At 41.9% G+C, this 22,329-nt stretch overlaps 1 protein-coding gene across 6 annotated transcripts in view; it reads left to right on the forward strand.

Annotated features, from left to right (window-relative positions):
• TNFAIP8 (TNF alpha induced protein 8) overlaps positions 1-22,329 on the forward strand; it is a 66,255-nt gene that overhangs the window by 24,845 nt on the left and 19,081 nt on the right. Inside the window, exon 1 of one of the 6 annotated variants that reach the window (XM_056324917.1) lies at positions 20,194-20,280. The exons of the other annotated variants lie outside the window; for them this stretch is intronic. Within the exon in view, the coding sequence (XP_056180892.1) occupies positions 20,250-20,280 (31 nt within the window). The 5' untranslated portion in view covers positions 20,194-20,249. Of the gene's footprint in view, positions 1-20,193; positions 20,281-22,329 lie in introns of those variants that run through there. 6 annotated transcript variants of the gene reach the window in all.

The raw sequence follows: 22,329 nt of genomic DNA on the forward strand, positions 1-22,329 counted from the left end.
GACTGTATTATAGTATCTCCTTAAAAATCCTGGCAGTCCTGCCGATGATGATTGTAGAAAAGAACTATCTGAGAAACTGAAAAAGTCTGTGCAGCCAAAGGTCTCCGAGATCCTGACAAACCTCAGGGTATTAGATGTTCCCTTTTCACAGTCAGAGGCAGCTTTGGCTGCGGTGGCCATAAGATGGTGAAGTTCAGGATCTGAAGAAGAGAGAGCAGAGGAAAAAGTAGGACCATTGCTTTGTATTTCTGGAGAGCAAACTTCAACCTCTTCAGGGATCTGCTTGGAAGAATCCCATGGGATATGGCCTTGGATAGAAGATGGGTCCAGGACAGCTGGCTGATGTTCAAGTATCACCTCCTTGAAGCTCAGGAAAGACCCATTCCAACAAGCAGAAAACCTGCACAAGACAGCAGGAGGCCTGCATGGATAAGCCAGGAGCTCCTGACTGAACTCAGACTTAAAAAAATGTGCAAGAGATGGAAGCAGGGACGGCGACCTGGGAAGAGTACAGAGCTGCTTTCCAAGTGTGTAGGGATAGCATTAGGAAAGCCAAGGCTGACCTGGACTTCACTCTGTCAAGGGGTTGGAAAGGCAACCAGAAAGGCTTCTACATAAACAGTAAAAGGAAGGCGAGAGAAAATGAGCCAGCTGCTGAATGGGGCAGGGGAACTAGTGACAAATAAAAGACTGAGGTACCCTACCCTTGCTGCACACTTAAGCTTAGGGAGCACTTAAACAGATTGGATGTACAAAAGTCCATGAGGCCTGGGAAGTTGCATACACATGTGCTGAGGGAGCTGGCTGATGCCATTGTGAGGCCAATATCGTCTAAATTCTTTCATGGCAACTGAAAGAGGTTCCTACAGACAGGAAGAAAGCAAATGTCACTGCTTTTCTGCAAGAGGGGGGATATGGGCAAGTAGAGGCAGGTCAGCATCACCTCAGTTCCTGTGAAGATGATGGAACAAATCTTCCCAGAAAGCATTTTCAAACACATGAAGGATACGAAGGGCATCAGGAGCAGTCAGCATGGATTTACAGAGAGGAAACCATGCTTGCCCAACCTGGTGGCCTTCTACAGTGAGATAGCTTGGTGGATGAGCGGAAGGCAGTGGATGTGATTTACCTCAACTTTGTTAAGGCCTTTGACACTATCTCGTTCTCCCATAACATCCTTTTAGACAAGCTGACAGACAAAGTACTGCTTAGTTGAGTGCATAATGAGGAGGTTTGAAATCTGGCTGAACAGCCAGGCCCACTTTGTCAGTGGGACAAAGTCCAGCTGAAGGCAAGTCACTAGTGATGTACCATAGGGATTGATACTGAGGCCAGTACTGTTTAACCTCTTCATTAATGACCTAGATGCTGGGACAGAGTGAACCCTCAGCAAGTTCAGAGATGATAAAAACTGGGAGGAATGGTAGGTGCACCAGTCGGTTGTGCTGCCATTCACAGGGACTTTGACAGGCTGGAGAATTAGGCTGAGAGAAGTCTCATAAAGTTCAGCAAGGAGAAATGCCAAGTCCTGTATCTGGGGGGAAATAATCACATGCACAAGTACACACTGATGCCTGTTGGACTGGAAAGCAGCTCTATAGAGGAGGACCTGTGGGTCCTGGTGGACACCAAGCAGACCATGAGCCAGCAGTGTGCCCCTGTGGTGAAGGCTAGCAACCTTTTGGGCTGCATTAGGAAGACACTTGCTAGCAGATCAAGGGAGGTAGTAATTTTTCTTTTCTCAGCACTGGAGAGGCCACATGTGGAGTGTTGTGTCCACTTCTGGGCTTCCCTGTACAAGAAAGATATGAACTTACTGGAACAAGTCCAACAAAGAACCACAAAAAGTATTACAGGACTCTTCATGTGAGGAGAAGCTGAGAGCTTGTTAAACTTCAAGAAGAGAAGCTTTAGGGGAATCTTATTGATGAAGAAGAGGGACCCAGATTCTTCTCTGTAGTGCCAGTGACAGGACAATAGGCTTTGGACACAAATTGAAATGTATTAGGTTATCATCTGGACACAGGAACACACTTTTGTACTGTGGTCAAACAGTGGAATGGATTGCCCAAAGATGTTGCAGAGATATTAAAAACCCAACTGGATGCTGTCTTGGACAACCTGCTTTAGCAATGGCGTTGGTCTAGGTGATCTCAGCAGATGCCTTCCAGGCTTAACAAATCTGTGTTTCTTTGATTTTGGTGACTACTGCAGTAACAGTGGAACCAAATCTGATACTGTATTTTACCACAACTCATCTTAGAATTTCATCGGAACTTTATATTACCTCTCCTGCATCAAAGAGTATTATACTCATAAGAGGAGACCTTGGCTTTTTGAGCATCAGCACAAAAAACCTGTAGCCTCAGGAGACATTCAGGTCTCCCTGGTGATATGTTCAACAAGAGAACACAGCATCCAGAGTCAGTATGGTCCTTATTGATGTATGTCAGCCTCACTCTGCTTAAAAATAGTGTAAAAAATACTAATTTTTAGTTTATTTGTATTCATACAAACTCAAGGTGCTTCCCCTTTCACAGGGACAAGAAAAGATGTAACCACTTGTTGTTCTCAATCTGCTGCAGACATCTCAGATAGTGTCCTCCCTGCTGCCTCAGTCAAGGGTAGCATACTCCTCCAACATCTGCTGCTACCATGAAAGATCTTTGGCCTTTTCCCAAAGCTGTTGAAATGTGTAGTGACAAGTTTGAAGAATCTGACAAAAGCTCTGATGTTTTCTCCTGGTATCTGACTGCTATGGAAGTCAGCGTAGGCTACTGCCAGATGTCGGAAGCAATGAATAACACTGTATTTTACCTATACGAAGTTCTTGGGAAACACAAGTTTGGCATGGTTTTACTGCTTAACTCAGTGGCTTCTTCTTTATCCATCTTGAACTGACTTCCCTCATTACTGTTGGCTATGAAAAATAACTGACAGCTTTACTTTGCTGCTTTTTTTTTTTTTTTTTTTCATAAATCTGTGTATGTCCTGCTGCATGTGATAAAACTGGTATTTCCAAGCTACTCTACAGATTAGCACAGTAAGTTGAAATTGTTTCTGTCAGCATTAACAGTTTATGTTCACTAGACTTACATGTTTAAAATAATTCCATTTTCTCAAAGAAATAAGCTGATTGCATTACTATTCCAGAAGATCATCTTGCTTTGAATTTTCCCTACAAGAGCAGTCACAACAGCAAGGACTTAAAGATCTGCCATTTTTGGAGCTCCTCTTAATTTTCTTCCCTGTCTCTGAAAAAAGCTAAAACGTAATTTAGTCTTCTCTAGAACCCCACATTTAGCCTCTGTTATTCAACATTATGATCACTTGTACTCATCCATATATTCAGAAAAGGAAGCAGTGTTGTTGCTGATAAGGACTGTCTTTCTGTCTTTGCTTCCAACTGTGTCTCACTACATCATCTCTGAATTATGTGGGTTTTAGGTTTTTTTCTTCTTCCTCTCTTCTGCATTTGGACACAGACTGTACATTTTCCATTTTACTTACAACAGTGTCATCATTAACATTACGTATGTTTATGATATCCTGCCTAACTATGGTGGAATGTGTGATGTCATCAACTGACATAGAGTCTCATGCCATATTCCACATAAATTGATGCAAGGCATCAACATGAATACAGCAGTGATTGCAATCCTGAGAATTTTAAATTCTTTTTGAACGATGCAAGGCTAGACAAGGTTTTGGGGAACTGTCCATCCAGATTAAGATGACATGGAAGTCACTCTCCTCAGTGTGGTAGCACACTTGGATGGTTAAGGCACAGCATTTCCGTATACCTCTGCACAGCAGCTCAATGCAGTACAGAGGGCTGTCTAGCATTTTCCCACTGAGTCAACAGCTGTCATGCTTTAGTGTTGACAGTTAACAACCATAATGTATCACATAAACAGAAGTATGAGATCTTTCTCCTGTGTAAGGAAGTCATTGACTTTTGGGAGATCATCTTACAAGATAACTCAGTTTGGTTAAACATGTGGGCTGCTAGTGAGAGGCTTAGGACAAAAGTTCAAGGTAACACATGTTGAAGTAAGAATTCCCAAGTCATACCTGTCTTTTTACTTTAAGAAGTGATGGCTTTTCTGTTTCTGAGCCTATTGTTTCCCAACATTGCAATTGGATGCCTTCCTTCCCCCCTCAGTCTAAGGTACTCATTTCTACTGAGCATTTCTGCCACTTCAAAATCCCTAGAGTGCTGGGACAGCTTCCCTTCCCAAATCCTTCCCCTTCCCCTTTTGTCATCTGGATTGTTTCAGCCACATAAACATGTGGGCTTCTCAGCCCCCTGAGTTGCACTTCTCAATTTTAGATACAGTGTTAGTCTATGCAAATGATATTCTGTGTTTACTGTCAGGCTTCCATTGGGTTCCTTAGTATTTTCCATTGATCATCAGTTTCAGAGGGCGCCTTAATTAGGTATCAAAGTCTTTTGCAAATGAGCCTTTCAAGGCTGCAACCACGAGCGTTCTGGAGGAAAAGGAGGGTGAACATGAATAAGCACTGGCCTGAAAGAGACATGAAGGCTGTTTATTAATCATTAGAGGTTATTCCAGATATAGTCCATATTCAAATTCATAGTTTTCTGTCTTTCTGCCTCAAGTGCTGTCTGAGTTTGAGATTCAAAGATTGTAAGGAAGCTGAGAATGCAGCAACATGTTCCAGCTATTTGTGTCCTCCTGGAAGGAGGAGATGTGAGCACATCTCCAGTCCCGGCAGCTCTAGTCATGCTTAGTGATAATGTGAGTGGACAGTATCTCTGAAAGGAATTGGTTACTGGTAACACACATTTAAGTATATAGCAGAGTTGGATTTAGAAAGCACTATGGTTTGTGGGTGAAGTGTGTATGTCTTAGGAATATTTCTGAACCGCATACCAGGTAGGCAGTTGTTTAATATTGCTGTCTCATTTTATAATACATCAGGGTTTATAAAAAACAGAATGATAGCACAGGTTTGGGGTGGATGCTGAATATATTCACTGACTGTTAGCATGCAAAACAAGCATTTAGACTAAAAATAAATCCTTGATTTTTGTAATGAAACTGGTCCCCAAAACTTTCTAAACACTAAAATGCATATAAAAATAAAATACATATTTCATTTTGAGGGAATATCAGGTATCATAAATACAGTTAAACAAGAGCCTTGCAAGTGCCTTCACTGATGCTAACTGTTGATGTTTTTTGTTGCTACCTGGATTTTTATCTTTCACAATGTTACTAACCTTGTTTTTGATGGAGGCATATCAGACGTTTTCATCAATAGCTAGTCTCTGCTTCAGTGCAGAAACAGGTACTATTTGTTTGTTGGGGGCTGACAGTTTCGCTCAGATACAGAACATATAGTTTCATTTGTCTTATTTAGTCAAAATAACATTTATGTCTAGTTTGAGTTTTAGTATAAAACACCTGTGAATAATTAACTTCTCTGTACAGCCAATTTTAGTTATTTATAGTTACAGTGTTTGTACCCTAAGAAACCAGTACTATGTAAAATCAGAAATTTCTTGCTTTATACCTTGATGGCTTTGCCAGAAGAGACTAGGGGAGGAAAAAGCTACTGTCTTATTCACTAGGGATTTCAGCACACAGCCTGAGGTCAGATGTCAGGGACCCCTGAAAAGAGCTGGCCAACTGACTTGGGATTCACCAGTAGGTTAGGTGAGGACTTGCCTGAGCATCAGTAGGAGAAGCTGACATGCGTGATGTCCTAGTTCCTCTTTGGAGAGTGACACCCTACTTTGAAGGGAAAGGCAGTGTCTGTGTTGCTCCAGAATATGTATCCTGGAGCTTTCACCTCTGAAACAAGCCCTTTTGAAGCACGGAGATTGCTAATACATGAATCCAGACTAAATATCAGTTTTGGGGTTTGGGGTTTTTTTGTTTATGTTCTGAAATTAGGAACAGCTTCAAGATGATTAACAATTCTTATTTCAAGTCTTAGTCAAGGCTGAGCATCTCAAACGCAGTTCAGTTCTAGTTTAATTTAGAAAACATTTGGTGAAAAGCTGTAAGTATCTCTGAAGCTGAGATCAGATAAGAGGAACATAAATCTCTGTGGTCATCAAATATTTTACTGTTTTTCAGATCTTTGTTGCACAAACTTTACAAACTATGAGTGGTTTCTGTTTTTTATTGTGCACATTGGCCTGTGTGCACCTATAGTTCTGCAAAGAGTTTTAAAGCTATGTTTAAAGGAAGGAGGTGGTATTGATGTGGAACGCTTTTTGAAAGGTAAATAATCATAGATACCGTATTTCAAAGGATCTGGAAAAATAGATAGACAGTAGGTACCCCACAGGTGCTCTTGAGTGTGTGTGCATGGATGCATCATCAATGAAGGTTCCACAGAAACCTGTGTCACCCAGACTTGTGCAGGGGATACTGACATTTGCTATACCTTACCTCTTGAAAACACCATGTTTCATGCTGAGCGTACTTGGTTCTTAGAAACAAGAGAAATAAGAAAACACATCCACTTCACAACCCCAAGTCAAAGCAGCAGTGTTACCAATTGATCATTGCAAAATACCAGTTCTGATTAGCAATGTTTTTTAAAACTTTTTGACACTGATTTTCTCCAAACATTATATTAAGACAGATACCTTTATTGGTGTTAGATACATGCATGTTTTAGTGCAGTAGGTTCTTTTTTTTTTTCTTTTCATTAGTTCTCTATTCATTTACTATTAAAGTGTTTGTATTTCACCTATTTCTGATTAGTATTAGAAAAAATGCCAGGGACCCTCTATGACAAATAGGAATTTTTGTTTCTTCCTTGCAGTGCGTAGGGTCAGACCCCTGTAACTACAGATGAGATGGATGTCCTTGTCTTTTTTTGTCATGCCTGTGATTTTTACAGTGAAGTTTTTTCTTCTCTACCCTTGATTCACTTTGTTTGATAAACTGATACACTTACTTCTAGATTTCCAGGTATCTGCATGTGGAGTCTACTGTGTTTAAATTCCGTAAGAATTTTTAAAAGAAATTAGATTGTGTAACGACTGTTGAAGAGCTATCTTGAATTGGTCACAAGCTTGAAGGTCAGTCTGCATTTACACTGTAAACTGAAGTAAAAACCACAGAAGATTGTGAAACCAAACTCTCAGGAAATGGGGAAACATGATGGCTTTAGTATTATGTTGCCCAAACATGTTTGCTGTTTAGTGTCAGGTAAGCTTCTGCTGGCTTTTCCCTGATGTTAAAAATAAGTTATGTTATGTAGGTGTTGGAATGATCTGTTTTGGGAAGGCATTGTTTTAGCTTTGAGTCAAATATATTTGTAGCCTGGCCTCATAATGCTACATTCCACTTCGGCTTTTCTGTCCATCGTCTAGACTTGCTACTGTTTTCTACCCACAGTCAACTACGCTAAGATCAAGTAAGCCAGTTTATACAAAAATCCAATTTCAATGAGACAGCTGTATGGCCAAGTGAATGTACGAGCATTCTGCTGAATAGATGATGTTGTTCTGCTTTCAGTTAATGTGTTCTTTGGTACCATTCTTCTAGTTTCACAGTAAGACAATCATGTCATATCTGGTATTTGATAAAGAATAGAGATATATTTTTTCAATTTTACTTACAGAGATGAAAGGCTTGATAACTCTACATCGGCTTAAATATGGATCAAGATGTTGGTGAAAAATCTTACATGCTTAGATAGCATTGCTTAGAGTAATGGAAATGTTTTAAGTGGTGGCAATTCCTGCTTCATCTTTTTTCATGGGGAATGTGAATGCATTTTTACATACATTTAGGATTAAATGCTTTAAGGCAACCATGAAGTAGAAAACATAGATTCAGTATTTGTTTTATTTTCTTAGACTTCTGAAAACGTGATAGGCAAGTATCTCTTCCCAACACTGATTCAACTAGAATATCCTAATTTATCTTACTGCAGCTCTGTTAATATAATTTAAGTGCACTTTTTTTTACATGTCTGCTAAGGTTTTCATTGACATGCAGAAAAAATACAAGTGACTAATACTTGGGGGAAAAAAAATTGGGGGGGTGGTCCCCAGATAATTGCAGTTTTACAGCATACACAGAAATTATTACTGTTTTCTAAATTTCTGTAAACCGTCCTTTCTCCACCATTTAAGTGGCTTTTAATTTTCAAAGCGAAAAATTCTTTTGAATTTTTGAATTCTCACAGAATTACTGAGATTTTGCCTTTTTCTGGAAGTGATATAAAGGAAAAGATTAATGCTTGGAGATGTTTTGCAGGCTTAGTGAAGTGTGTATGTACAGTCTTTATGCATGGCATTCCTTGGTTATGATGGGCATTTTAATTCTGCCTAGTAGAGATACTTGCGACTTCTTGGCATCAGATCTTGTATCACTGCTGCACATCAGGTAAGAGGCCATCAGGATTCCCAGTGGTTAGATGGGGGCTCGGGCTCATTTCTCCTTTCCCATACCGACCTTCCCACTGCACTTTACCTCATCTGTATCTTGCTGGGGACCTAGGACCTGTTTTGGCATGACCTCTTCTTCACATAGGTGACTGCAGTGTGAAGAGTCCCCCTTCTCCTATTTTAATTACTGAAATAGGAGTGACCTGCCCCAGTCCAGACCCCTCTTTTATCCACTGTCCCCCTGAACATTATCTACTGGCTTCGCATGCACAACAGTCCTGTGCTTCAGGTGAGACTCCACTGACTTTGGAGCTGGGAAGGTGAGTTATAGCTATCTCAAAACCTCCCCTCCCAGGCGGACAAAAAAAAAAAAAAAAAGGTTGCATAATCTCATTTCTGGAAAGGCAATGGCAGGATGGCAGGATAGGGAGGGGAAAAACATGCAGGCAGAGCAGGGCTGAACTGGATTGTTGCAGGCAGAAACTGGGGGCTAGGGATGAGCAACAAGGGCTGCACAGTTGTGTCTGTACCTTGAAGTGATACTTGAAATTTTAGTATGTTTTTAAGTTCATGGAGCCAAGTTGTTACCGGTGTATCATCCATTATATTGCTGTCTTAATTTAAGCATTCTCAGATAAACGGAAGTCTTTTTTCAAACATACCTGTGATTTAGGTTGGAAAAAAATGATAGATGTTTGCTGCTGCTGCATGGTGTGTTGATGACCAATTTCAGGCAATGGCCACTGTGTCAGAAGCATTTAGTTCTCCAGATTTACCATTCCAGCATGTACAGATGAAACACAATTTCAGCCTTTTTCTGAGCGTCGCAATTTGAGATGTTAACGTGGGGCTGTACGTGAAGCCGCTCGACTTTTTTACCCGCCCTTTGCTTCTGGTCCAGCTCTGTCCCCTGAGGCTGATGCAAAACGCGATGCTGAAGACCTGCTGGTTTTTTCTCAGGGCGCTGTTGCCACCTCGTGGCATTCGTCAAAAACTGCATCAAACGCTCCGTGAGCTACATCAGTCAGCCTGACGGATGTTAGGAGTGAGATGGATGTGGAATGCACAGGGGGGAGTGGGTGGGTCGTTTTTGAGGCTTTAGTTCTGTGCAACACTCAAAGGTTGTTAACGTGGGATTTCTAATAAAAGAGCCCATCCCTTGTGTGCCAACAGTAGCAGAGCCGGTGGTAGTCTTTATTCTTTCCCTTGTTCCATTTAGTTTCTAAAGTAGGTAAAGATAGTAATTATTGTCCATATTGAACCTCAGATTTTGGAAATGCACTGTGAAGTCCTCACCCTTTAGGAAGAATAGCAGTAGCACAGCCCCAGCAGACTGGCTGCCTCAACAGTATATCTTATTAAGTATGTGCCATAATTCAGCTTTCAGCAAACAAAATGTTGAGCAAGAAGACTAGGAAGTCTTGTTCAGATCTTGTATGCACATCTCTCTTTTTTAAAAAAATCTGAATCCTTGAAATAGTTCATGAAAGACTTGCAGTAACCCTGTGAAGTGGTATTCAGTTTGGCCTAGCCCCAGAGAGCAAACTGTTATTGTTGCTAAAGCATTTCAAAGCTTAAGTATGAATTCCCTGTAAAGCAGATAAAATACTTGAAAGGTTAGACATGCTTCTACTAAATAAACTTATCTGGGCTCAAGCAAATGTTCAAAAATTCTGAGTTGTTTTTTTTTTAATTAGAACTCACAGCAATCCATAAAAATCTAATACTGAGTTTTTAATGTAATGCTAAAAACCTAAACAGAGTTTACACCTGGAATTTTCTTACATTGCTTACTAGCATAAGCCTCCTTAATATAGGGAAAAATGAGCAAGGTATGGATTTTCAATTGTCTTAACTAGGTTAGAAATCAACCAAGCCTTTCTTTTGTAAAAGAAGTATTATTTTCAGATGCAATAAATTTATTAGATATTTATTTTTGAAAAAGAGAGCTATTTTAGGTTAAAATTCTTCTAGGCCAAAAATAAATATTAAAGGTTAGCTGTAACCGGGATCTTCCTTAAGTGGATAGCACATGCCTATGCTGGCACGGTAGGTGGAAGAGGAAGGTGATGCTGCTGTGTTAGACACTCACTCTTACTTGGACCAGCCTACAGTGCTGATCTCCCAAGTGGGTTTTATTTATAAAAATGTCACCACAGGCCAGGGAAAGGAAGTCTAATGCTCCCATAAATAATGAGTTCTTAAATTTGTTTGGGTATTGGGAACTGACTTTTCACCACTTGTTCAGTATAGTCTTAGTTAAGATTTTCCCTGAAGAAATCCAGTTCTTGCAAGTATTTTTCCAGATTCTTAATGTGACTTCAGTCTAAGCCTTAGGCAAATAATAAACCGATTTAAAACTGATTTGGAACATGCAGAAATCAGTGTGGCCCTTTGAATGAACAGCACTTAATTAGGTACATCTGGCTTGTGATTGTAAACTATAGCTGAACTGAATTTTTAAAGAGCAAACTCAGCTTTGGTTTAATATCCATTTTAATCCCTGTTTTAATCTTTTTAAATTAGATTTCCACTAAAAGGAGATTATTCTCATACCTTGGTATTTTTTTGTTCTGTTTGATTTGCAATTTTATCTAGATAAGATTGTGTTTGATATGCAAGTGTTATTTTGACTTTTCGCATGATTAATGGCTTTGGCATCTACAAGAAAAAGGGCATAGTTTGATTGTTACGCATTAGCAAAACACTAGGATCATTCTTTTGGGACTGGAACACAGCCCTCGCAAACTGAGACACATGTGTTTTCCCATATGTACACTGCTTTTATATGAGCAAACCCCTTCCTTTTTTAAGGTAATAATTTTCTGTTCTCTCAGCATCACTGCCATACCTTTTAAAGAAAGGAAAAAATGTACCTTATTAGCCATACACTCCAGCAGCACTGTTTACAATGTAATGTATTGAACAGTAGTTCAGGCATTTTGTTTTCAAGCTCTTTTTTACTTTTGTCTATGTGATATCAGATTTTCTGGTTTTAATTAAAATATCCATTTCCAATAAAAATTGTTCAGGCACTGTGTTCTGATGCATAACTATCTGGCAATACTTCTTTTCTTATGTCTTGCTGAGAGTGGATCTGATGTAAGTGTCTCTTCTCACGGCCTGTGGTGACACTGTCAGTCTCTGTGTAGCACATTGACTCCCCACTCATATGGGGAATCTGAGACGCTTTGGTGTGATTTCTGTTTCTGATGCAGGGCTTTTTCATGTTTATGTTTTGGCATTCTGCCTCTCAGATTTCTTCTTAGACCTTTCATTTTTGCAAAGGCTGCAGTGCTATGTAATAATACAACCACTTTGTAAGAATTTTATCGTAAACTATGGAAGCTTATTTTTCTATGTGAAAAACTAGCTTAGATCTGCTGTACTCTTTACCAGACTGGAGGACTGCATCTTCCTACCTCTGTTAGTGCAGTTCTCTTCATCACTGTGTGCCTTCAGTGCTGCCTTTCGCTTGGCATAGCTGTATCAGCAGTAGCAATCTGTGTGTGCTCCTTCTAAAGGAAAAATTAAAATTATGAGGGAAATTTTTGGTATCTGGAGAAACAGCGCTATAAGCCTGTTGCAGTCCTTGGTGCAAGGCCCTCAAAAGACAGATAACCTTTAATTTCTGTCATGTCCTCTATGAACTCCTGAACTTTCAGCAACCATCATTGATTATCACCTCTTTGTGGATAGCAAACAAGTCATTGAATGTTACTTAGCTCTTGAGAAATTGTTTTATAGTTGCTCCTGCACTGAATCCTTGTCTTCAGTAACTGGTACCTGCTGGATAAATAAGAGCCTCTCAGAGCATGGTGTATCTACGTGGCTACGGTAAATTTATCATTATTATTAGTGGCTTTTTACAACATGATACCTATAGTCAAGGCTACAGAGTTACAGAGTTCACATTTCAGAATTCATGGTGTTGTTCTGTGTGTGAATTTGCAGAGTTGTTTTGAAAGAAAAAAGGCAAGCCAGTGAAACCTATTCTGAGGTGAGAGCAGCCTCATACCCCAGCAGTGTGCTGTTCGGTGACAAATGATGCTCATCTTGAGGCCAAGAGGTAGGGATCTGTCTAAGGCAGCATCCCAGTCTTATGCTGAGGCTGTGTTGTGGTTGAAATGTCTGATAATTAATGGCAGATGCAGACAAAGCTTATGAAGAAAGCTGCATTTTGAAGCTAAGTGAGGGTGTTTCCTCACCTTTTAACCACAGGGATTTTGAGTAGAGGCAACAGCCCCTGTTTTTAAAAACAACTGTTGTCACTAATTGGAAGCCAGCAATCTCAGCATGTTTGTAACAGGCAGACAGGTTCGGAAGATGCACACTGCACAGTAGTCCTGATATTTTGCAAGGTGGTTACTATTAGGTTGTCTTCTTCGGCTGTCGGCGCTGAAAGTACATAGACCTGATTGTGCAGATGAATGTTGTAAACTGTACTGATTAGACTAATGGGACTTTCAAATTGCATAGCAAAATTGTGTTCAATTTAAGCAGGTTCAACTTTATGCAGCCTTTCATGCATGTATCTTCCCACCATCTCTCTGTCCATTTTCTCTCTGGGAGAGAAGAGCTGAGGCGAGGAGCCTCTGTGATGCAAGTTCTACTGCATCCAAATGGAAACCAGGACCTGTCGCTTACATGCTGCTGCGTCTTATCCCTAACTTGGTGGGTTAATTGTGAATCGATTTGTCAAGTCGTACTGCTGCTTATTCTGTGAGTTCTTTATCAGAAAGGAGCTCTTTAGACATACTTTTGTGCGGCTTACTCTAAGGTGAAGCTCTGGGTTTGGCTTACTTTGACTGAAGGCCGCACCAGCAGCGTGGTGTGGGTTTGTATGACACTAGGTTTGCCATATATTGCTCTGGCTATTTGGAAATGGAAGAATGGACAATCCTCAATAAACCACAAGCAGGGTGGAGAATGGAAGCTGAACAGGAGGATATAGAAATATGTGAGGACAGCACAGGGGAAGGGAGGGGGAATAGGATGAAGTGCTGGATGCCAAGCATGGTGCAGAAGCTGTTGAGGTGTCACCTGATCTCTTGGAGCTCGACTTCTTATAATTTCTTAACCACATGGTAGAAACAAACACCCAGGTATCATTTGTGGGTCTGCCCAATAGGTGGAAGTATTGTGAGTGCTTCAGCAAGTGCCACAAGCATTATCTGAATTGGTCTGAAGTCTGTTGTGCAAAGGGGAAAAAATGAGTTCACAATAAGGAATAGAAAGCAGTGACAATGAGGCCAAAACCAGAAGTACCACTGCTCTTCAGATCTGGCTTATAGATCAACCTGCTAATGTTCTGGTTTAATCGTCTCTCTAGCTTTCAGTGGACTGAATTTTCCTAAGATATAAATAATACCTTGTATGTTGTTTATGCATGTGAGGACAAATTGCTTAAAAATTCTGCTCCATAGATCACTGAATCCTAAAATCGCTTAGGTTGGAAAAGACCTTTCAGATCATCAAGTCAAGTCCAGCCGTTAATCCAGGACTGCCAAGTTCATCATTAAACCAGGTCCCAAAGCACTGCATCTATGTGTTTTTTAAACTCCTCAAGGAATGGTGATTCCACCACCTTACCACCTCCCTGGGCAGCCTGTTCCAGTGCTTGACCATCCCTTTCCATGGAGAAATTTTTCCTAACATCCAGTCTAAACCCCTCCCTGGCACAACTTAAGGCTGATTCCGTTTGTCCTGAGACTTGTTATCTGGCAGAAGAGACTGACCCCCACCTGCCTACTATCTTCTTTCAGGTAGTTGTAGAAAGCAATAAGGTCCCTCCGGAGTCTCCTTTTCTCTGGGCTAAACACCCCCAGTTCCCTCAGCTGCTCCCCACAAGACCTGTGCCCCAGCCCCTTCCCCAGCCCCGCTGCCCGTCTCTGGACACGCTCCAGCCCCTCAATGTCCCCCTTGCAGTGAGGGGCCCAGACCTGAACACAGGGTTCGAGGGGCGGCCTCAGCAGTGCCCAGTGCAGGGGGACGGTCACTGCCCTGGTCCTGCTGGCCACACTGCTGGGGACACCAGCCAGGGTGCTGCTGGCCGCCTGGGCCCCCTGGGCACACTGCTGGCTCCTGCCCAGCCGGCCGTCACCCAGCACCCCCAGGCCCTTTCCCACCAGGCCCTTTCCAGCCGCTCTGCCCCAGCCTGTAGCGCTGCGTGGGGCTGGTGTGACCCAAGGGCAGGACCCGGCACTGAGCCCTGCTGAACCTCACACAACTGGCCTGGGCCCATCGCTCCAGCCTGCCCAGGTCCCTCTGCAGAGCCTCCTGCCCTCAGGCGGGTCAACACTCCCCACCTGAGTTGGTGTCACCTGCAAACTCACTGAGGGAGCACTTGATCCCCTTGTCCAGATTGTCAATAAAGATACTAAACAGAACTGGCCCCAGCGCTGAGCCCAGGGGAACACCACTTGTGACCAGCTGCCAGCTGGATGTAACTCCATTCACCACCACTCTTTGGGCTCGGACAGCCACCCAGCTTTTTACCCAGCACAGAGCACACCTGCCCAAGCCCTGAGCAGCCAGCTTCTCCGGGAGAATGCTGTGGGAGAGAGTGACAAAGGCTTCACTAAGGTCCACATAGACAACATGCACAGCCTTTCCCTCATCCTAGGGAGGTCATCTTGTCACACAAGGAGATCGGGAGATAACTGAGATGTTAAGAGTTGGGCTGTTGAGTGCTGTATGCTGAAAACAGTATTTCTGACATCAGTCAAAAACTGTCTAGGTTATCTTGATATATGTGTGTTTTATGATAGAAGATAATAAATAAAAAAAGGAGCGAAGTGTAGCTACAGCAACAACAGATGTGGTATTGTACCAAATCCTTTTAGTCACAGAATTGTATAAACAGTGCTTTTAAAATCACACAGCTAATCAAAACTCCTCTTTTTACTCTAAACTATTAAACCTCAAATTAACAAAATTGCATAAGAGTTGGCATTTGTTTTTGCTGTGCTCATGCTACACAGACAGTGCATATTGCACTGTCTTTTGCAATAACAGAAGTAACACAACTACAGATGGTGTTGCTCTACCTCTGGGTTAGGAAATAATCTTAAAATAGCTTATTGGTTTGCTAATTTGAATGTCTGTGCAACTGTTTAAGTGTATAACTGAAAGCAGAACAACTTTGATACAATGCAAGAAAACTGAAATTTTACTTTTTTCTGTGACTCTGTTCCCTTCTCTCCACATCTTTCTTCTCTCCTCCCTGTGCACCTTCATGTACTTGTGATGTCTGGGTGCACCTTCGCACACATGTGATGTCTGTGTGTGGCAACAGCAGAAAGCACAAGACAGCAGGTCAGGGCTGCACTGTTTGGCTCCTGGGAGGATGCCCGGTAGGTGGGTTTCTGCATCCTAGGAGATAGGTGGTGCTGGGGGAAGCATCGTCATCTTGCTTTATGCTGCAAGATCTCAGTGCTTGCATTATGTGCCTGTAATCCACACCCACTGAAGAGTGTCCGAAGTTGAAAATGTGTCAACATGAAACCCCTTGTAATCAGAAATAGGTACAACTTGGGGCTACAGGAGAGAGGTGGTGTCACCTTTCTGTATATTACTGCATGATTGCTAAATGGCAAAGTTTACATAATCCCTAGGTTAAATAAGTGTGGTATCATTGAGTTTACTCTGTGAAAACAGCTGGTTGAAAAACTCTGTTTGTGGTAGGACTGTAAAAGCCAGTACTTTGTTTAGCTATACAATCTTACATAGGACAGTGTAGTGCAACACTTCTACTTTCTCATCATTGATCCACACAACGTTCTCCATCTTTGCTACTTCATGGGTAGGAAAATCTCTACAGCATGGCTATTGGCATCGCATAAAGAAACCATAGCTGCAGTTATGTGTATTGTGATATTTCAGGGTACTTGTGTACCTCTGTCTTTTGTCTCACAGTTGGGAGTAGGGTGGGAAACCCAGATTTCCTCAGCCGCCGTCAGAGTTCTGTCATGTGGCTTCAAGTAACTCGGTGCAGTTACAGCCAGCAAAAGACATGTGGTTGTCTTGGAAAGAGACAATGATTGGTGGCTCTCATCTGTAGCAAGTTGGCATGGACATTATTTTTATTGTTTAAAGGTTTGCAACCCATTGAACATGACTTTTTCGAAGAGCAGAAGTTATCAGTTAACCAAACACGGGAGAGAAATTTTTTTACAAAAACCCACATGAATATGTAATACCTGAAGTGTTACATTACCACTTCCTTCTCTAGAACTGCTCTAGGGCTGTGCAGGGTTGTTTTTTGCAGTAGATTTAGTCTGGCTTCCATGGCAGCTGCCTCCTCTTGAAAGCTTCTTCCTGATACTTTCCATATAGTAGTGTTGCTTCCTCTTTTTTGTGAACCAAAACATTACAGTCTTTTTTGACATTTCGGCATCGAGCTTCAGAATCTTCTTGGCACTGATTTTAGCACCATTTTTGGGCTACTACGATTTTTATTATTTATTTTAAGTGTTTATAGAAGATGTGATAGGATTTGCCACCTGTGTCTCCATTAAGAAAATGCTTCTGTAAACAGAGCTGTCTCAGCATACATTCAGACACAAAACATGAACAAAGTTTTGAGCTGGGCTGGGGATGTGCTGACACAGCTACTCATCCTTTCACAATGCTCTGCGTGTTGCTGTAGTAAGCCAATGCCTGGCTACAGCCCATTCATTCTGTGGTAGCTCTGCCTTGGAGTTACCAGAAATAAGGACAATTTGCAAATGATGAGCTAAAACCCAAACTGAACCAAAACAAAACCAACTAAGTTTTTGGGGTTGTTTTGTTTTGGATTTTTTGTTTGGTTTTTTTTTTTTGGTTTGGTTTGGTTTGTTGTTTTTGGTTTTTGTTCTTTTTTTTAAAGTAAAACCAGAAGGTTTTTGTTTCAGCAGAGAAGGGTTTAAAGGACCATAGTTCACTGTACCCAGCTTTGTGGCTTTTAGACTTTTAGCCACTTAGTATGTAAACCCATTTTTTTGTCTGTGCTACACAAAAGATGTAATTTTTCTTTGGGAATTCTGGCCTTCACTCCAAGACACCATCTGTCCAAATGCGTGTTGGGTTTTCTGCCTTTCATTTTAGGAAGTTACTTTTCTTTTCCCTAACTGAATCTACCCTGTTAAATTTAGCTGTATCTATCGATTCTATTTTTAGAGGTTTTGTCATTCTTTGTTTTGGCCTTCCTACACTGCATTACATGCACAGTTTACTATGAAAGAAGGTTTTCCTTAAGCTTCCAGCCTGTTTACTCATCAAGGTATCAAAAAATCAGTCTGGATGCTTTGATAACTAACTGGTTCTTCCTGCAGGTAAGGTAGTGCCATCCCTTACCTGGGTTCCAGCATTGTCCATGGATTCTGTTTACTTTTTGCCTGCCTTATTCCATTACTTTTACTGGCCTGCTAAGTAAAATTATTGGAGTTCGCTGGGTGTAAACTCTGAAGAAGGTGATAATGTCCTCATGACTGAATGCCGGTACAATTCACCACTTAAACTAAGGTCAGAAAATTAGCTACTTAAGCACTCTTCAGTCTGGTTGGGATCTTTTCAGCCAATGCATGTGTTTTGAAGAAGCATAACAACCAAAATGAAACATCAAAAACATTTCTGGAGTCTTAGTTGAGACCTGTATGCAGGAGGAACAAGGCTGAATGAAGAGATGTGTTCTTGGCTCTAGGGGAGAAAGAAAAACCATTGGGGTTTTGTTATCTGTGCAGAGAGGTTTAAGTTTCTTAGATACTTGAGAAACCTTAATTTGCAGAACTTGCTGACATTTAACCACAAGGCTCATTATCTCTGTGTCTGCCCGTCATCTAAAATAACAAAAGGCATCCATTTATTGTGTAAGTCTATTCATGCAGGGCTCTTGATACTGGCTTATATTATGGCTATTTTATCTCTCTACCAACACTCCCTTTGATAAAAGGTCCCCAAAAGCTATTGCAGTTCATCTTGACTAACACCAGGTTTCTTCCTATTCCTCTTCTTATTCTGTGTGGGTTTTTTTGAGTGGTTTCAACCTCCTAAACAGTAATTACCCCAGATGAATAATTTAAAAAATACGTTGGCTTTTTTTTTTTTTACTTGAAAATGTGGCTTCTTTAGCTAGTCCAATGTTGTAATTAGTTTAATACTATTTTTTTTTAGTAAAATACTAATTAATAAACTAATAAAATAAAAATATTTCATTCTCTGTGCTTTGAGGGATGTAGCTGCTGTGCTTTGCCACACTGCAGGAAACGATGAGGCCTGTAGAAGACACCTAGCTTCTTGAAGAATGTCCTTCAGGAACCCATTGAGCTGTGGTATTGCAAAAGAACAAATCACCAGTGTCACCATGAGCCTTTAACTAAAATGAGATCTGCATTTCTGAGGCATGGGAAAAGTACCGAGGAAAGAACAGTCTTTATCATTAATAAAATCACTCAAAATAGGACAAAAGTTGCCCACATTCTTAAGTATTATTTACCCTGGTTCCACAGCAACTTTGCCGTGGCTGAAAAGTTCATACCGCCTTTCCTGATTCTGTACCTTTTACTTACGAGACCATCCTACCGATTTACAGTCTTCCCATAAGCTTTAATGAATACAGCTGAATGTTACAATCTGAAATGTTTACTTATTTTTTCTCCTATGTGCCCCAACTTTGTGCAGCTAACATCTTTGGCTCTTTCTGACTTCATCTTGAAATGCACATATTTCTTCTACTTGGCTCCAGTAACAGGCTTGCTAACTGTTAATAGTATTACTTTCACAAAGACCCTGACAACCCTTCAGGTACAAGCATTTAACCTCGTGAGGGGGAGGTAGGTGGGATTTTGGTTGCGTGTTGGAGCTGACAGCACCATCAGGACTTCTCCTGAGATCACACTTATCCTTTTGTCTGAGCAATCACGTTTCCGTTGAGGTTTTGTCCTGCTTGCTGTCCTAAAAATGTATTAAATGACTAAGTAGGAAGAGATGGTTCCTTTTGACAATGATTTTACTGGAGGCTGTGCCAACTGGAAAATAGGCTTCCAAGTAGTTCCCCCCGACTTTGCTCTGAAGGCATGCGTGATGCAAGTTGGGGGCTGGCTGCAAGAGACCCTGGTTCTCTTGCTGTGCTGTGAAAGTGTCATGTAATAGTTAAAAATAATGATCTTTTCTAGGACGAAGGAGGGTCTGTAGCACAAAGAAATAAGTTTTTCCAAGGAGAAAAGTTGAATTGTTTCTTTCAGGGCAGATGGCACCATGCACTGAGCACGCATGGAAGAAAAAATAACTATTTAACTTACACTACCTGAAAGATGCTGCTTCTCGTCTATTAAGTGTGTATTTAGTCGTCCTATATCAGCCAGTGTTAATTATGGAGGCTACAGAACTACTTCCAGCTAATAACCAGTGTTGGAATGTACAGTTCAGGCTTAAAAAAATAACTTATTTCGATAGATCTTCCCGCACGTTAAGAGAGCCCCACCCCGGCGGTCAGTCGCGCAGCCGGGCGCTGCCCGCTCGCAGGGCTCGGGCCTGTCGCGGTCGCTGTCGCGGTCGCTGTCGCGGTCGCTGTCGCGGTCGCTATCGCGGTCGCGGCGGGAGCCCGCCCTGCCCACGGGCCGGCGGCAGCTGCTCCCAGCGAGGCGCGGAGCCCGGGAGGCGCTGGCTCCCACACCGGCGCTGCTGTGCCGCTGAGAAAGGGGCGGGATCCTTTTCAAGTAGCTTAGTCGTGATTTGCTGAATTCATAGACTTTTCCCCTTAAAATCCCAACCCCCTCCACCCCCCCACCTTTTTTTTTTTTTTTCCTTCTTCTGTGAGAAGTTGACTTGCGGCTGCTTCCCAGCGCGCGCGCCGCGGTAGGCTGGCGCCCCGTGCCGCGCTGCCGCCATGAGCTCGGGGGCTGACGAGCCCAAGGAGGGTAGGTAGGGTGGCTGGGCGCCTGCTGCGCGCGGGCAGGCACCGCGCACCCCGCGCCGCCAGCCCGCTCCGGTGCGCGCGGAGGGGGGGCCCGGCGCCACGCAGCGTGCTCGGAGGGGAGGGGACGGTGCCCTGGCACAACGGCCCAGCCCCGCCGAGGTCCCTGGGCACGGAATGACCGCTGTTGGCACCCAGGGGTATCCGTCCGTCTGGGCAATGGCCATTTACTTGCATGCGGACGGCTGTTAGGCGGGGAGGAATGGTGTTTCAAAACACTGGTAGCAGAAGACCGAAAGAGGAAGATTTGTTTAATTTGGAAGCACTGTATTTTTCCACAGAAGAGGAAGTTGCATGGGGGAGAAGTGAAAGGTCATTATTTTGGGACTTGGTGCCACTTACTTCCCTGTCCGAGTGAGTGTGCATGCATGCATGCGTGTGCGTGTGTTAAAGCTGAGGAGAGTGTGCCAGAGCTATAGGGTTTCATTTACTGCTTCTGGAGTGGAACGTGTGGAAGAGCTGGAACTGCTCCAACAAAAATACAATTATTCCCTAGTGTTGATTGGGAGGGGGTGCGAGCCAGAGTAAGACAGTAGGGAGTAAGCGGGGGAGGAGGAGGGCAATTTCCTGAAAGTGCCAATATACAAAAGAGCATTTATACAGAAGAGGGAACAGGGCAGTGGTGGGGTTATACACTGGATTTCTTAGAACAGAATTGATGTTTCATGATTATGAATAGTGCTTAGGGAGATTCAAACTTACGGAGATCCATTATAGCTCAGAAAAATAATTTTAAAACCTCAACAGATAAGCAAGCAGCAGGGCAACCTGAGGAGTTTGCATTTGATGAAAACAATAACTTTTCAGAATATTTCAGATGGTTTTCCTCTCACACTCTGTACAACTTTTCTCACTTGAAGAGTAACGTTACCAGGGGCCTCTATCTCCTTACTTGCATAAAGCAACTCTGTTGTTTTGCAGAAGAGTCAGCTTGGACTGAATCAAACGTAACACTAATTATACTGATAGAACCTGGTTCGTAATGAAGCATGATAGCCTGTGTCTGATAAGAATTACAACAGTGCTGTTTTCTTTTTCTTCTTTCATCTCATTGAATGAGCAGGTGAACTAAAAGGCGTTTCTTTTTGTTTTCCCAAGAAGATTCTGTAGGACAGATTTATCAAAAAGCAGAGCTGCAAAAATATTTCTCTATAGAAACTGTTTGAAAAAGGGAATATGTGAATAAGAATATGAAAATGTGAGCATTCTCCCTCAGTTTTACAGTAGCAGAGATCAGCATGCATGCCGTAGCATGAAAGATCATCTAGTTTCATACAGGAAGCTGCAGCCAATTTTACCAAGTTGGCTTTGTTTGAAATGTAGATTTTTCTTGTTGAAAGAAACCTCTTACCTTTTTAGATGACTCATATTCTTAAAATCCTTTGAAAATATTTTTGCCTTTCTGTACATTTCTTTTGAAACAATTTGAGATGCCAGGATCTTCATGATGAAAAAAGCACTTGGAGCAGGTGGCTGAGACTGGAAAGAAAGGGTAGCTTTTGGTTTGTTATTTTTAGCTGGGAAAATACTTGGGTATTGCTGTCCTGTGATTTTAATAGGTTAGAATGGAAAATAAAAACAGTAGCCGTTGTGGGAAGATGAGGTACAGATGTCACTGAGGTGGTTTTTCAGTCAGTCCGTAAATGTATGGCTGGTAATACACTCCCACTTGTAAAGGAATAATTTAGAAGATGCAGAAGAAAAGGGGGGTTAGTGTGTCTGTGAATAAAGACTGGGACTAACAGGTAAATACGTAGAAGTGCAGCTTTTACACTGCTTTGCCTAGTCTGATTGAACATAGCATGAAAGGTCACTGATCAAAATACTGAAAAATACTGTCAAAATACCTGTGGATTTCTCATGGTCCAGTGTATGTGGCATAAAACAGGCATTCAGAGTCTTTAAAGTAGCTCTGTTTTGTCAAGAAACTGCTTTTTGCATGAAGCAAATTGATGCTTCACAAATTCAAACTGAATTTGGGGCTAAGGCTTTT

Source organism: Falco biarmicus, chromosome Z (genome assembly GCF_023638135.1).
Source record: "Falco biarmicus isolate bFalBia1 chromosome Z, bFalBia1.pri, whole genome shotgun sequence".
NCBI classification, from domain to species: Eukaryota; Metazoa; Chordata; class Aves; order Falconiformes; family Falconidae; genus Falco; species Falco biarmicus.